The sequence below is a fragment of the Anolis sagrei genome, chromosome X (assembly GCF_037176765.1).
Source record: "Anolis sagrei isolate rAnoSag1 chromosome X, rAnoSag1.mat, whole genome shotgun sequence".
NCBI classification, from domain to species: domain Eukaryota; kingdom Metazoa; phylum Chordata; class Lepidosauria; order Squamata; family Dactyloidae; genus Anolis; species Anolis sagrei.
The window spans coordinates 63738361-63755719 of NC_090034.1; the positions used below are offsets into that span (position 1 = coordinate 63738361).

Sequence of the window (17359 nt, forward strand, 5' to 3'; positions counted from 1 at the left end):
GAAGGTGGGATGTTTCAGTTTGATATATAAAATCAATAATGACGATGCAGCAGTGAAAAGAAAGAGGTGGTTCACAGGGATATTATCTAATGTCAGCATCATGGGGGATCTGCTGAAATGTCCACCACAGTATGTTGACATTGTTGGCTGTGTTTCTCCTCCTTACTGTTGTTGCTCATGCACCAGGCCTCTGGTCTCTGCAAGCATGCAGGCAATAACAAATCCGCCCCCCCCCCCGCCCCCCAACATTTTGAGGGACCGTGAACTGACCCTATGTTTAAAAAGTTTGGGGACCCCTTATCTAGAATACTAAGGAATGCTACTGCTACGGTATTCAACAATGCATACAATAGGTAGTGCCTCTTGTCCTACAAAGGCAGGTGTTGCCCTCTAGTGTTGGATGGCCAAGACTTTGCGCTCTCAGTCTGCTATCTGTATCCTGGGTTCCTTTTCTTGGCCACGCAACAATTTCATGGCTGGCAGCTGACAAATAGAAATACGTAAACACAGCTGAGGCCCAAGACCATGGTGTTTTCCATATAATTCCTCACAAAAGCACAGTATGCGGGAAGACTTGGTCCTGCCATTAGGTAGAATGATACTGCTGACTCAGGAGTATAGAATGATGTTTTATATCCTCCTAGGTTAGCTATCAGTCATGGTGCTTGAGGAAAATGGTTGTTCTTAACAGTTGAGGAAATCCTGGTGTGCTGTGACTGGATTATAACTCCCAGCAGTGCTATCCAATAGTGTAAATGATGGAGGCTTCAATTGGTTAAGCGACCAAACCCAACGGGTGCTTCTCCCCAATGGTTCCTCTTCTTCATCATGACAAGAAATGACTAGTGGACCTTCATAAAGAGGGTTCCGTCCTGGACCTAGTGCTGTTCAACGTCTTTATTAATGACTTGGATGAAGATTCAGAGGGCAGGCTGATCACATTTGCAGATGGGACCAAATTAGGAAGGAGAGCGAATACTCCAGCGAACAGGATCAGGATGCAAAATGACCTTTACATATTAGAGCATCAATTGGCCAAATCTCCAAAATGAATGTCAAGAAAGACAAATGTAAAATATGATACTTAAGCAGGAAAAAAATCAAACACAGGATGGGGGACGCCTGGCTCTACAACAGTCTGTGTGAAAAAGGTCTTGGAGTGTTTGTGAAGAACAAGCTGAACATGAGCCAAGAGTGTGAGGTAGCAGCTGAAACAGCCAATGGGGTTTTGGACTGCATCCAAAGGAGTTGAGTGTCTAGATCAGGGGTCCTCAAACTTTTTAAACCGGGGGCTAGTTCACTGTCCCTCAGACCATTGGAGGGCCGGACTATAGTTTTTTTTAAAAAAAAATCAATAAAAAGAATTCCTCTGCACATTGCACATATCTTATTTTGCTGTGTGGAAGGGCCCTTAGAGGGGGTTCTTTCTAGCCCTCTTTAGGCAGTAATTCCAGGAGCAGAGAATGGGAAATCATCCTATTTCTAGTCTGAACAAAATCTGGCTACCAGTATTAACTCTAAAATTATAACTGTAAATAAAGAACAACACTCAAACACAGGGGAACTCCAGACAAGAAACAATCAGGGCCAGCTAATCACCTCTCAACAAAGGATTCTCCCTAAAAACTGTCAGGCTATGAAATGGTAATCAAGGTGGCCAATTGAAACATTCATACCTACCTCCAACAGACAAGAGTTCTTTCTCCCACCCTGGATCTTCCACAATTTTCCTAGTTAAAGGTTTTCCTCTGACATGAAGTCCAGTCGTGTCTGACTCTGAGGTGTGGTGCTCATCTGCATTTCTAAGTCGAAGAGCCGGCATTGTCCATAGAAACCTCCAAGGTCATGTGGCCGGCATGACTGCATGGAGTGCCGGGGCAGCCTCCCTTGGCTGGCTCACGCTGCCCATTGGGCCTGACGGATAGTGTGCGCCTGCCAAGGGAGGAGCAGCACCGCGCGGCCTGCTTTTGCGTAAAGCACCTCGCAAGGTGCTTTACGCACGAGTAGGCCACGCAGAGCAGCCTCCCTTGGCTGGCTCACGCTGCCCATCGGGCCTGACGAATAGCGTCGGCCTGCCAAGGGGGGAGCAGCACCGTGCGGCCTACTTTTGCGTAAAGCACCTCGCAAGGTGCTTTACGCGCGAGTAGGCCATACGGAGCAGCTGCCCTTGGCTGGCTCATGCTGCCCATCGGGCCTGACAGATAGCGTGAGCCAGCCAAGGAAGGGGCACTGTGTGGGGGGGGGGTGCTCCTCCTCCGCGGGCCGGATAACTGCCCTTGGCGGGCCGGAAGTGGCCCACGGGCCGTAGTTTGAGGACCCCTGGTCTAGATGAAGGGAAGTCCTGGTGCCTTGGTTAGACCTCTTCACCTGGAAGACTCTGTCCAATTCTGGGCCTCACAGTTCAAAAGAGATATTGACTCTTAGCTAAAAGGAGTCCAGAGGAAGTGGGCAAATAAAAGGGTCAAAGGTCTGAAGACCATAAATAATCCCTTTGAGGAGCATCTTAAAGAGCTGGGTCTGTTTAGCCTGCAGAAGAAAGGCTGAGAGGAGACAGGAGAGTCATGTATAAATAAGTGAAAGGGTGTCACAAGGAAGAGGGCGGGAGCTTCCTTTCTGCTGCCCTGGAGACTAGGCCTCAGTGGAGCCATGGGTTCAAATGACAGGAGAGGAGATTCCACCTGATCATTAGGAAGAATTTCCTGACCATAAGAAGAACTGTTCAACAGTGGGACCCTCTGCCTTGGAAACTGGTGGAAGCTCCTTCCTTGGGAGCTTTTAAACAGAGGCTGGATGGTCACCAGTCAGGGATATTTTGTCGGCAGAAAGGGGGTGGACTGGATGGCCCATGGGGTCTCTTCCAACTCTATTATTCTATGATTCTATTATTCAAATGCACTGGGGAGATCAGGTTTGAAGTCTAGCGGTCCAATTCTGCTTAAATTCTCACAAACCTAACCATTTGTCTAAACATCTTTATTTCCAGTTATACAGATCTTCATAAACTCTGATTTCTCTGAAAGGTTTCTGTAACATGGCAAACTGGTCAAAAGTTCTTTAAAACAGCATGTTTTTATTAAAGTATCTTGAACATCTTTTAGGGGGAAAATCAGCAAATATTTTTGCTCCTTAAGATCCATCATCACTATATGTTTACAGGTCTTTATCAGCTGAAACGAAACTATGTTCATTTCCTCTCCATCATACCATCAAGTGTAACAGTTTACTGTGACATTTTCTTTAGGGGAGGAAATGAGAAGTAAAGAACGGCATGAGAGCTGTAGATCTGCCTGAACATAAATGGGAATGGGAGGGGAAACTCAGAAAGGGCTTTCTGAGTTTTCAGAGGCACCAGAGGCGATTCCAGAAATTAAAGGGACCAAGGGCTCCCAGCATTATTTCCTACAGATACCCAATCTTCCGCTTGCATAATTTCAGTGGTGGAAGTGTAATTTAGATCTTTCAACTGAAGTCACGGTCTGGAAGCACAAGAGGGGCGACCAGTGTCCACAAATAGACAAAAAGCCCAACCCAGGAAGATGAAATCTTCACCCAGACTGCAGTCCAAGGGCTGTTCAGGTTCTGATAGGTTTCATCAGGTCTATAAGAGAGAGAGAGAGGACAGACCATCATCATCTTAGATCAGATATAGGCACCTCTAACTCAGCATTCTTTCAACAGATATTCACGGAAACATCTATGGGAGGTTTGCCAGAAGGGCAGGAGGAGCACAATCTCAATCTCATGCTTGAGAAACTCACACACGTATAACAACGAGATTTGTCTTATCTCCACAATGTTACTAACTTTTAACTTTATTTTAACCAACATCTCTGTATTATTTTTGTGTTGGCAGGATAACAGATCACAAAAACAATAAAGTAGGAGATTAGAAATTATCTGTTTTTTCTAAGGAGTGGCCACACAAACATTTACATTTGTTTTTAATATTGTGCATTTTGTAATAATTAATAGATCTTGCAAAGGCTATTTTATATTTCAAACGGTATGGTAGCAACTATTTTAACATGCATTTTGTTGTGCTGCTTTGAATATGCATTTCATGCGAATTTCCCTTCCTTGGCATAGATTCCTCTTACTTCCTGTTTTCTCAGCCCCATTCTTAACTATGAGTCGTTTGTAAGTCAGATGTTTGTAACTCGGACACTGCTTGTATTCCCATATACAGAACATGGACAACTGCCAGGGAACCTGTAACAGTATCAGAAAGCACTTACGTGTACCAGTTGGTGAGTGTCATCATGATGTAAAGGGAAGCCAAGAGGAGGCAAAAGTGGAAGAAGGTGTAATTGTAAGACACTCCGTCCTCCTCGTTGTCATAAGCATGGTGCACCCCATCTTCAGGGCCAGGGCTCCCACCCCCCAGCATGGCTGGGCTCTCCTCCGTCAGCATCATCTTGTTCACTTGGGCATGGTCAGAGGAACGGATGCTGGAAGAAGAATAGGTCATCCCCATGAGGTCATACTTCTGTTGCCCATCTAGCCATCCTTTCACAGCAGTTTGCATCCGTACTAACTACCCCAGAAATCAGCAACATTTTAGGATCACTTCACTTTTTCAAAATGCTACATTGATGGCCATGATTATTTGAGGGGTTTAAAGTTCATGTTGGGAAAGGAAGCATCCATCAATCTTCTCCCGGTTCACTTTTTTGTGACCCAGAGAGCAGTGGTTCCCTGGGCATGCATATATGCTGAAGTGCTTCCAATAACTCAGGAGCCTCATTTCTGCTCACCCAGAAAGCCTTTTCCCTTTATTTTCATTTCCCAAACTGTATATGGGAATACAAATGCACTGTATTCCCATATACAGAATATGGATAACTGCTAGGGGAACCTGTAGCAGTATCAGCCTCAAATACATCATAGCATCTAGGACATTTATACTCTGCTTATCAGTCTCATTATTCAAAGACTTTTTTCTGAAAAGTCCCACCTCTCAGTGTAGGCATGTCCAGTTCTTTTGTCCTAATCCTTTTACACCTGGTTTGGTCACTACATGCTTAGCAGAATGGGTTTTACCTTGACACATCCAGCTATCAAAATCTCAACAGATTATTTTGGCCTACTATACTTTATTCACATAATAACTATGCTAACACTTCATTCGCCTCACTCCTGAAACTGTTGCTATAGCTATACAGAGAGCTAGCAACAGTTAGCTTCTCCTCCAACCAGTGTTTTAAATTGTATGCTGATGCTTTTATGTTAAGCTGCTTTGAGTCTCCTGCAGGAAAGATAAATCGGGATATAAATGCACATTATTATTATTTGAAACACAACAAGATTAATACACAGCAAACAAGATCACTATGCTGGTTGTTGTATTGGATCACACATCCCAAGTGTCTCGGACTATGTGATGTATCAGCGAATAATGTGTGCAGATCCCAGTAGGTTGGCCTTTTGCAGCTGACAGATGGTAATTTTGGGGAACCGAACAATCTCAGTCTGGTTTCTTCAGCAGTGGAGAGACCACTGCCTCTTTTGAACCCTCTGGAAAAACTCATTGCTCAAGGGAGCTGATTATAATCTTCAACAGAGGGTCACGTAATCCCTCCAAGCAGGATTTCACCAACCAAGAGGGACACGGATCGAGGGAGCAAGTGGTCAGTCTAGCTGCAGCTATAAGCCTATCGACAGCCTTTGCATCCAGCGGGATGAACCGGTCGAGGACGGGCCCAGCAAGTGGCCATGGAGTCTCAAGTTCTCTCACTGTATCAATTGTGGTGGGGAGGTCCCGGCAAAGTAGCGAGATCTTGCCTGCAAAATAGCTCTGAAAAACCTCGGCTGAAGGGGCCTGATCACCACTTTTTGGGACGGTAGGAACCGTTGTTAGAGATCGAATTATTTTGAACAATTTTGCCGGGCGTGAGCTAGCAGACGCTATCAAAGAAGCATAATATACTCACTTTGCCTCGGTGATAGCATGCTCATAGGACTCCCTAAATGCCTCATAAGCTGATCTCGATGCTCCGTCACGGAGTTCTCGCCACACGCCCTCTAGCCATCTCTTTTCCCGCTTCATCAGTCGAAGTTCCTCGGTGAACCAAGGAGACCGATTTCAGTGGGGTCAGAAAGGGCGTCTAGGAGCGATCTCGTTGAGTGCATTGGATAGCCTAATGTTCCATGTGTCCACCTGCACATTGATTGAGTCACTGGCAGGATCCAGATCCCTCAGAGCATTCCAGAACCTACTGGGTTCCATAAGTCTCCTTGGGCGAGCCCAAATTGGCTCGGTGCCCTTGCAGCGTGGGTAGGCATGCTCCAACCGGACTCTCAGGGCGCAGTGATCCGACCATGGAACCTCTATTGTGGAGGCTTGGGTCACTTGAATTCCTGAGCTGAAAATCAAATCTAGCATGTGTCCCGATCAATGCATGGGCCCAGTACTCCATGGTAGACACTAGGTCCATAGCCGCTAATGAACAAAAGTCTGCATCAGCGTGGACGTTGAAATCCCCCAAGACGGTAAGTCTGGGGAACCTCAAGGACCACTCCGACACAGTCTCACACAGCTGGGATAGGGTGTCTGCTGGTGCGCTAGGCGCACGGTACACCAGCAGAAAGGCTATACTCTCAGAGGAATTCCACACCAGGCCAACACTTTCAATGCCAGAGATGCTCAGCACATAGTAATTATTACTATTACTATTTCCGCTGTGAGTCTCCTGCAGGAGAGATAAAACGGAGTAGTAGTAGTAGTAGTAATGTCTCACTGTTTAAAAAAATGCTCCAAGGAGATTCTTTCACCATCTTAAAAAGGTCCAACCCCTTGGCCTCATTTACTACTGTGACTAATGTACTTCTTAACCACAGAGGGATTGGGAAAAAAGAATGAATGTAATTTATCCACTTAGGCAGAAAAAAGAAAATGTAAAGATACAGAATGGGGGACAATGCCTGGCTCAAGAGCAGTACGTGTGAAAAAGATCTTGGAGTCCTTGTGGACAACAAGTTAAACATGAGCCAACAATGTGATGTGGCAGCAAAAAAAGCCAATGGGATTTTGGCCTGCATCAATAGGAGCATAATGTCTAGATCTAGGGAAGTAATGCTACCCCTCTATTCCGCTTTGGTTAGACCACACCTGGAATATTGTGTCCAATTCTGGGCACCACAATTCAAGAGAGATATTGACAAGATGGAATGTGTCCAGAGGAGGGTGACTAAAATGATCAAGGGTCTGGAGAACAAGCCCTATGAGGAGCGGCTTCAGGAGCTGGGCATGTTTAGCCTGAGGAAGAGAAGGCTGAGAGGAGATATGATAGCCATGTATAAATATGTGAGGGGAAGCCACAGGGAAGAGAGAGCAAGCTTGTTTTCTGCTTCCCTGGAGACTAGGACAGGGAACAATGGCTTCAAACTACAAGAAAGGTGATTCCATCTGAACATTAGGAAGAAATTCCTGACTGTGAGAGCCGTTCAGCAGTGGAACGCTCTGCCCTGGAGTGTGGTGGAGGCTCCTTCTTTGGAAGCTTTAAACATAGGCTGGATGGCCATCTGTCAGGGGTGATTTAAATGCAATATTCCTGCTTCTTGGCAGGGGGTTGGACTGGATGGCTCATGAGGTCTCTTCCAACTCTTTGATTCTATGATTCTAGGCAATGAGCGACAGACACTAGCCATGTCACAGCCATTGTTTGCCACTATGACAAGAAGAGGAGAGGGATGAATCTATGAATCTATGAATCAGCTGTTTTCCCCTGTAATTGCAAGTAAGAGCATCTAAAGCTTCAGAGAGCTTCTTTCTGTTCAATCATTTCAAAGTTCCCCGCTTGAGCAGCGATGGCACAGCTGTCAGCATAGATGATACCCTCTGTCCCTTCTGGCAGTGATTGGTCACTTATGTAAATGTTGAACATTGATGGGGCAAGCACGCTCCCCTTAGGCAGGCCATTCTTCTGTTTTCGCCGCTTCTCTAGCCCTGGAATTCAACAAAAAGCTCCTGTTTTGTAGCAGATTTCCTATGGAGCGGGTGAGGTGGTAATCCTTTGTGATATTATAAGTTTTTCTCAGGAGGAGGTCATGTTTTACGGTGTCATAAGCTGCTAACAGATCTATGAAGACAAGTCCTGTAATCTGCTGCCTTTCAAAACAATCTTCTATGTGCTGAGTCAGGTTGAGCACTTGTGATGTCCAGCTTTTGCCTTTCCTGAAACCAGCTTGCTGTGGAATCATACATACATTTTTCCATAATTGTATGCAAAATAAGTCTCTCCAGAACTCTGTAGAGATGGCACAACACGGAGATGGGTCTATAGCTTTTTGGATCATTGTGGTCTTTGTCTCCTTTCAAGATTGATATGACTCTTGGTTTCCTCCAGATTTTAGGGATCTGACAGGATGCAGTGCAGTTGTTCATCAGCTTCAGCAGCCAGCACCTTGCTTTTGGACCAAAGTTCTTAATTTGTTCCATCAGTAGATTGTCCAGGCCAGCTGCTTTTTACATTTATTGAGAACTGTCTCCAATCTGGTAGATGTAAAAGGTTCATGAAGGTTGTTCTCATTTTCTGGTTGTCTGACTACTGGTTTTTTTCCCACTTTGGTGGCAAGGTTGCTTTATGTTAGCATGAGTATTAGTTTGGGAGGAATCATTGCTGAAATGTCTTAACAGCCTCCACACCTTCTGACTACTCACCTTATAAAAAGTGTACACAGGAAGAATATGACCAATCCTACAATGCTTGGGGCATCCCACCATTGAGTTGGCTGTTCGCTGACAGAAGTACCATTCTGGTTGCCCTCTATTCGTACCAGCAGGGTTGGGTTGCAGTGTTTGTCTATGAAGAAATCAACAAAAACAGATAGAGCCCAAGCCATTTACAATTAAGAAATTGACAGGCCTCTTAAATGCACAAAACGCCAACTGCTAAACTCATGCCAAGGTGGCAATATCAATCTGGACACACAGAATGAAAAACACACTTGGGTGCTTTCCCTGCATTTAGAGGCCTCACGTTTGCTTCATGGGAGAAATTTCTAGAACAGGAATGAAACCTGCAGGAGATATCCCATTATCCTTAATCATTAGCCATCCCGAGCAAGGCTGTGGGGAACTGATAATGCAATTACTGAGGCCTGCCATTTCCCCCATCTCTTCTTTAACACAAGGATGTGAAGATCTGACAGTTTCATTTCTGCCGTGTTTCTCAAAATATCACCAAGCACTGTGATATTCCTATCAAATCCTATATTCAGCTCTGCCTCTGCTTCCCACTTGGAAATGTGCTTATATTTTGATATTCATCGTGATTTAGGCATTCTTTCAGTGCACTTTGAAAGATGCAATGCTGCCATGGGGCTGCAATGGCACAACGGGTGAAACTGTTGAATTGCTGAATCTGTTGACCTAAAGGCTGGCAGTTCGAAGCCGCAGGTCAGGCTGAGCTCCCGCTGTTAGCCCTAGCTCCTGCCAATATTTGAAAACACACAAATGTGAATAGACCAATAAGTACCGCTTCGGCGGGAAGGGAATAAAGGCAGGCATGCAGGCAACACGTCCAGTGGTGTCTACGGGCAGCAGGCTCCTCGGCTTGGAAATGTTACAAGAGCACCTCCCCATGGCCAGAATTGACCACCATCTCCAGAAGCCAGAGATGAAAGGGGAAGGCTTTACCTTTGTTCTGTGTATTTGTGTGTCATTTTTATTCCACTGGATTAAAGACATTTAATGTTTGCCTTTCTGTGTATGTTGTAATCTGCTCTGAGTCCTCTCAGGGAGACAGAGCAGAATATAAATATAGTGTATTATCTATGTATGTTTGTATGTATTAGCCCACAATTTCTCATTGACTAAAGCAAAGTTAATAATCACAGGTTCTTCCCAATGTTGTTGGATTACATTTCCAAGGTTGTTCACCATTGGACATTGTGAAAAACCTTGGGCTGGCAAAATGTGCCATTCACCTTTTGGAGGGCTGCGTGATTCCTATCCCTCGACCATAGCAACCTTTTCCAGGCTGGGGGCCAATTTCATTTTGAAGAACTCTCCAGTCTCCTCCAGGGGGAGGGGAGGGCATGTGTTTTAAAGGCTGTTTTAATGAATTTGCTGTATTTTAATTTTGTTTTTACCACACTTATTATTTAATTGTTTTTTCACTTTTGTATTGCTCTTTTTAAACTGTCTAGTTTGGGTAGGTGTTAGATCAGTGGTTCTCAACCTGGGGTCCCCAGATGTTTTTGGCCTTCAACTCCCAGAAATCCTAACAGCTGGTAAACTGGCTGGGATTTCTGGGAGTTGTAGGCCAAAAACATCTGGGGACCCCAGGTTGAGAACCACTGTGTTAGATGTTAGATGCTTTGAGACCCCATGTGGAGAAAGAAAGCCGGTATATAAACACAGATAACAACGGGTTGTTGTACGTTTGGCCATGTTCTAGAAGCATTCTCTATATGGCCATGTTCTAGAAGCATTCTCTCCTGACGTTTCTCCTGCAACTATGGTAAGCATCCTCAGAGGTTGTGAGGATAACAACAACAACAACAACAACAACAACAACAACAACAATCAACACTGAGTCCCCCCAGGGGTTGAGATGGGTGGGGTAAAAGTATTTTAAATAAATAAATAAATAGGACAGGGCCAAAGGCAAGGGATGAGACTGAATGTATCGGCATATTTTTACCTTAAAGCTTTTCCTGCCAGTTACAAACCCTATGGATTTTTTAAAAATACAGAAGGAAGGAGGTTACCAAGTGTTGATATCACAGTAAAGGAATTCTGAGATTCTAGGAAAACTCAGACCCTTCTACACAGCCATATAATCCAGATTTTCAAAGCAAATAATCCACAGTATCTGCTTTGAACCAGATTATATGACTTTACACTGAAATATCATTCAGTTCAAAGCAGATAATCTGGATTTTATATGGCAGTGTAGATGGGGTGCCAGAGGATCCTTCTGAAGCCAGCATGAGAGTTGGGAGATACAGATACAGGGCCTGAGCTGCCCCCATCTCTGAGCTAGGACTATTACTACTGTATTTTGTCTATATTTATATTTGTTTATGTCCTACCTTTCCCAAAATGTGGGGCTTATAATTAAAAAGAACAATGCAATTAAAGACGTACAAAGAGTGAAAAATAAAATAAAACAGAACTATTTACACCATTAGAACAGGTCACCTGCCGTGCATAAAGAATAAAATGCTATTTAAAACAGTAAAGAAGCCCCTCCCCCAGGCATGGGCCAACTTGAGCCCTCCCTCCAGGTGTTTTGGACTTCAACTCCCACCATTCCTAACAGCCTACCGGAGAGAGAGAGAGAGAGAGAGAGAGTTGATGTATTTGCAGGGCAACAGACCTGCATGGAAAGCAGAAGTCTGGTCGCCTCCCACCTTGGAAGGTAAGGATTGTGTTTTGGGTAAATATTGGAAGTATTGGGAAAGTGGAAGATTTGCAGGGAAGCAATCTGGCCTAAGTGCAGGTGTTCTTCTCCAGGAGACGGAGGAAGGATGGTGATGGATGCATGTCATGAAGTAATGTGTAAGTGTGAATGCTGCGTAATGTGGTAAAATCTCCTTTGTTGTTTAGCCAATGTAGCTGTATGTCTAATGCCGTTCTTTCTGTAAAAGAGGAAAAGTTGTTCTGATATACCAGGCCTGGGTCAACTTGGGCCATCCCTCCCTACAGGTACTTTGGACTGCAACTCCCACAATTCTTAACAGCCTCAGGCCCCTTCCTTTTCCCCCTCAGCCATTTAAGTGGAAAAGGAAAGGGAAAGGAAGGAGCCTGAGGCTGTTAGGAATGTTGGGAGTTCAAGTCCAAAACACCTGGAGGGAGGGAGGGCCCAGGCCTGTGATATACCCTCTTAGACCAAAATTGTAATAAAAAGAACTTTTGTTTAAAAAGTATTCATGAGACTCCACTAGTAATCTCTCTCCAGGATGAGAAGCCAGTTGTGATTTCTCCCATTTTTTTATATCTTTGCTCAGTTGAAAGTTCACACTCAGTTGAGCCAAAACTGGGACTGCCATTGGGCAGCATGACATAGCTGCCTTAGGTAGTAGATATCAGGAATGGTGGGCAGACACTGCAGGGTAGATCACATTTTCTGCATGTGGAATGGAATGGTTTTTCTTTGCCACGAGCAGCAAAATGACGCAACACGTTTTGTAAAGATCTTCCACGGCTTTAAAAACAGGGCATATCTTCTAAAACTGGACCAAGAATATTGAAATGCTGCTTACCTGGTACATTTGCCAAGGCTGACCAGGTGACATACATGGTGTAGAGCGTGATGACGGAAGCTTGCAAGAGACCAGAGTGGGGCTGAGCATTCTATGGAAGAGGAGAAGTTGCTCCTGTTAAAGCACTGAAGCCGGAACAGACACACAGAAAGCCTCACCGTGCTACTGGAAACAGTAAAGCAATCGGGTGTTTTTTACATTTGTTAGGCTTATGTCAAATGGCAAGACACATACAACATCTCTCCCAATGTAGTGGTCTGGAACCACATAAGGGGGAAGAAAGGAGACATAAAGACCAACCTAGAAGTTTCCGTTGGTAACTTCTGTTGCCAACAAGATGCTTGAACACAGATAGCATATCGCAATGGGCAGTTGCAGGCCAGTGTGGTGTCATTGTTGGAATGCTGCATGGAACTTTGGAGATCTAGGTTCAGACCTTGAAAATGCTTTTGTGTGCCTCTCAGATCATTTTCTCCCAGACTCACACAGATGAAGTGGGGATAAGTGGAACCACCCATATTCACTGGAGAACAAGAGGGGTAAAACCCCCCAAAATATATAATAACGTCTCTTGTCTGCAGGGTTTGATTGATTCCTGATCAACATAGCATCACCAAAGATGCATAACTGTTACTGATATCACATTTACAGCGAAGACAGTCATGTCTTCTCTCTAATCATTTTCTTGACTTGTGAACCAAAATAAAATTTGTAAAAAATGGTCTCCAGGGTGTGCCAGTAGCTTTTTGGAGACTTGTCCAGAAGAACATTTTCAAAAAAAACAAAAGCCACCTGCCATCTGAAGAGCACGGCTCAGACATCAGGCACGCCTCAACTGCAGCCAGCCAGCCAGGCCAAGGCTGATCTGCTGAAGGCCCCAGGATACAAGGACCTGTTCAACAAGCTCTTTTCATCACTGGGAGTGGCAAAAAGGAGGTAAAAGATGCCTGATTCAGGAATGGGGAAACACAGGCCTCCAGACATTACTGGCCTGCAGTGCCCATCAAAGGTTAGGACTGTTGGGAGTTTAAGTCCAGCAACATCAGAAGGGCCACACTTTCCCAACCTCTGCTTCGTAAATGTTCCTCAGAGCTAGAAGAAGTTGTCCTACAGCCAGAATGACCAATGACCCCTTTGAATTATTATGCTGGCTGTGAGAGTATTGAAGATTTCCTTCCTTCCTCCTTCTCTCTCTCCCTTCTCCCTTCCTTTCTTTCTTCCTTCCCTTCTTTTTCTCCTCCTCCTCCTCTGTATTCCACTTTTATCTCACAACCAAGACACAACACAGCTCACTAACCAAGGAGCTTACCTGGATCTTGGGCAGAATGGACACTATGGACGCAATCACGCAAAAGATGAGATTAAGGCTGATCAATGCCTTGCCTTCTGTACAGCCATCTGACTTGGTGTAATACACATACAAGAGCACCACAGCAGCAATGGAGACTGCATAGAAAAGGAAAGTGAAGAAAAAGAGGCCTGGAAAAAAAGAAATATATGAGTACTGATTAGTTTGAGAGGCCCTTGTTCTTGGGCAGTCTGTTCTAGAAGCAAAAAAAGGCAGAAAAACAATCCAACAATGGGAGAGAAGTAATCATGGGAAAGAGTAGGGGTGGCATGGGTGCAAAAATAGAGGGCACTACTCATAGGTTCAGGTTCTTATTTGAAGGGACAAGATGACAGCTTCCTTGTTGGAGTTATACTATGAGAAATACTTGAGAACTCACACAAGGTCAGAAGACATCTGGAGTGCCTTCAAAAAGATGTTTAAAACAGTTACAAGGAATTTGCAAGGGCCCTATCCTATCCACATGCTTTCATTGTCAAACACTGATCACAGATCACCCACAATGAGCAATTTCAAGCCCAGGAAGCTGCTACATGGAACAAAGCTTTGCTCAGCAACATTTTCTGCCCACTGTGTAGGATTTGAAATCTCTCACAAACTTCCCTTTTTTGTGCACAAAAATCTCCAGTGCTCCCATTGCTTTGTCAATATTCTTCTTCCAGGTACAGTTAAAAGCAGATCAAGGAGGAACGCCGGCTAGCTGCAGCTGAGGGATAACGACTTTCATTGTTATTTTGAGGGAAATAAGAGAGGGGAAGGAGAGGGTCCAAAAGGAACCAGTCCCCCAGTATCACCAACATTGCCCACTGAGATTGGCAAGGCCTTTGGATTTTTGTGGTGCCTAAGGTTTGTATTCTTCTTGTGGCGCCCTCACTGCCCAATGGCAGACTATGGATTTGGCAACTGCTCTTCTCCAGCCATAGATAAAGATAGATATATATGTATTGTCGAAGGCTTTCATGGCTGGAATCACTAGGTTCTTGTAGGTTTTTTGGGCTATAGGGCCATGTTCTAGAGGCATTTCTCCTTAAAAAATTTTTTACGTTTCGCCTGCATCTATGACAAGCATCCTCAGAGGTAGTGAAGTCTCTTGGAAATAGAAAAATGGGTTTATATATCTGTGGAATGGCTGGGGTGGGGCAAAGAGCTCTCTGCTGAAGCTAGGTGTGAATGTTTCAGCTGACCACCTTCATTAGCATTTGAAGGCCTGGCTGAGCCTGGGAAAATGTTCTGTTGAGAGGTGTTAAGATGTGCCTGGTTGTTTCCTCTCTGCTGTTTTGCTGTAGTAATTTTAGAGTTTTTTTAATACTGGTAGCCAGATTTTGTTCATTTTCATGGTCTCTTCCTTTCTGTTGAAATTGTCCACATGCTTGTGGATTTCAATGGCTTCTCTGTGTAGTCTGACATGGTGGTTGTTGGAGTGGTCCAGCATTTCTGTGTTCTCAAATAATATGCTGTGTCCAGGCTGGTTCATCAGGTGCTCTGCTATGGCTGACTTCTCTGGTTGAAGTAGTCTGCAGTGCCTTTCATGTTCCTTGATGCGTGTTTGGGCAATGCTGCGTTTGGTGGTCCCTATGTAGACTTGTCCACAGCTGCATGGTATACGGTAGACTCCTGCAGAGGTGAGAGGATCCCTCTTGTCCTTTGCTGAACGTAGCATTTGTTGGATTTTCTTGGTGGGTTTGTAGATTGTTTGCATGTTATGTTTCTTCATCAGCTTCCCTATGCGGTCAGTGGTTCCATTTTTCTATTTCCAACAGACCTCACTACCTCTGAGGATGCTTGCCATAGATGCAGGCGAAACGTAAATTTTTTTTTAGGAGAAATGCCTCTAGAACATGGCCCTATAGCCCGAAAAAACCTACAATAACCTAGATATATATGATTCACAAACACACACACACACATATGACAGATATAGATTTGAAAGGGACCCCTAAAGAAGGACAACGATATGTTGCATGTTCCAGAGTAGGCAAACCAGACAATCTCTACATCAACACTGATAAAGAAACAACACAAAATACTGTTTACCCACAAGTATAAAGAAATTACATATATTAGAAACCAACACTTTCTCATTACTTTATTTTCCAGATCACCAGGCTGGGCCACAGAAAGGTGTAAGCTCAAAAAAATAAATAAGTACAGCGAATAATATGACTGTTGAAACTTATTATACTGTTCAAATACACAGAAAACACGAACAATATTGTATGGGTTTTGTACAATCACTCTGAAATGGTATCAACCTGTGCTCCTTCAGTGCCTGTTCTACAGGGATACCCGTGCCAGGCTTATCTTACCTCTGATAGACAAGCACCCAGGCCATTCAGGACAATTTTATACCTCCCTGCTACTTGCAGATACTAATTCAGCTACAACCTACAGTGTTGCAAAGTTCTGTGCAGCAGCATACAAAATCCGCCAGGGAATGACTAGTTCCAACAGTCAACTGTGTGTCCAGTAATCTTCTTCCCTGAATCTACACTTTGGTGATGGATCTGGGCATTGTATGTTTTTACCCTGTTCCCCCTTCTGCTCCCTCACCCATATTGTGTTTTTAGTAGTTATATTTATATTTTTAATGTACCAAACATGCCAGGTTTGTCTGGAAATGTGACACTATTTCCTGTGCTGGTCAATGACCGAAATAAATATTTTGATTTGATTTGGCATCAACCTCATGTGTTCTTATGCCTGATACGATAGGGCGGCCAGGAACTGGTTTGATGTTCTTGTGTATTTCAGGTAGAATATACAGTACAGGGGTTCTGGGCCATGGAGCGTGAAGAAACTTATACACATCCTCTGATATATATCCAAGCGACAGCCCTTCCAATGTCACCGTTTTTATAATTGACTGGATGTGATGTGTGGGATCCTGTTCTATATTGAGATAATGCTCTCTTATTGATAATTGTCTGTGGATCTCATCCATATAATCAGTGCAATTCATTAACACCCTTGTCTGATTAGGTTCAGTTTTAGAACCACTAGTCAAATTTGTGGACTACTATTTACAACCCTTTGTAAAACAGATTTCATCCTATGTTAGAGACACAAAACACTTTATTAATCTTATTGAACCCTTGGTCATTCCAACAGATGCAGTTCTGATGTCTGTAGATGTAACATCATTATATACTAATATTCCAATAGAGGAGGCGCGAACCATATGTGAATCAACTTTGAATAGGAGGTCTAATTGTCACCCACCCACTTTCTTTTTGTTGGATCTTCTCAATATTATTCTTGAGAAAAATTACCTTAAATTTGACCAAAAATATTATTTCCAAATACGAGGAGAAGCCATGGGCAGCCCTATCGCATCATCTATAGCAAATTTATTTATGGATAATTTGGAAAATGATACAATTTTTATTCATACAAATAACTCTGTAGCAGGCAGCATAATCAAATACTGTAGATTTAGTGATGATATTTTTATTATTGCAAGTTCATATCATGAGGCAGTAACATTATTATCTTGGATCAATACCTTAGATCAATACCTCAAGAGTGAATTACTCAATTGCAAACAGTGCCAACAAAGAGAAAAAATAGGACAAATGCAAAGAAGCCAGAATGGATGTCCAAAGAACTTCTAACTGTGCTAAGACACAAAAGAGACATGCACAAGAAGTGGGAAAAGGGAGAAATCACCAAAGAAGAATTCAAACAAATAGCCAACTCCTGTAGGGAAAAGGTCCACAAGGTTAAAGCACAAAACGAACTCAGGCTTGCCAGGGACATTAAAAACAATAAAAAGGGCTTCTTTTCTTATGTCAGTAGAACAAG

At 43.8% G+C, this 17359-nt stretch overlaps 1 protein-coding gene across 2 annotated transcripts in view; it reads right to left on the reverse strand.

Annotated features, from left to right (window-relative positions):
* Positions 1-3050: 3050 nt before the first annotated feature.
* Positions 3051-17359, reverse strand: part of SERINC2 (serine incorporator 2) — a 41559-nt gene continuing 27250 nt past the window's right edge. For both annotated transcript variants that reach the window (XM_060784696.2, XM_060784695.2), the window contains exons 6-10: positions 13520-13689; positions 12211-12301; positions 8660-8801; positions 4236-4448; positions 3051-3598 (exon numbers count right to left, since the gene is read on the reverse strand). In XM_060784696.2, coding sequence (XP_060640679.2) covers positions 3460-3598; positions 4236-4448; positions 8660-8801; positions 12211-12301; positions 13520-13689 — 755 coding nt within the window. In that variant the 3' untranslated portion in view covers positions 3051-3459. The remainder of the gene's footprint in view (positions 3599-4235; positions 4449-8659; positions 8802-12210; positions 12302-13519; positions 13690-17359) is intronic.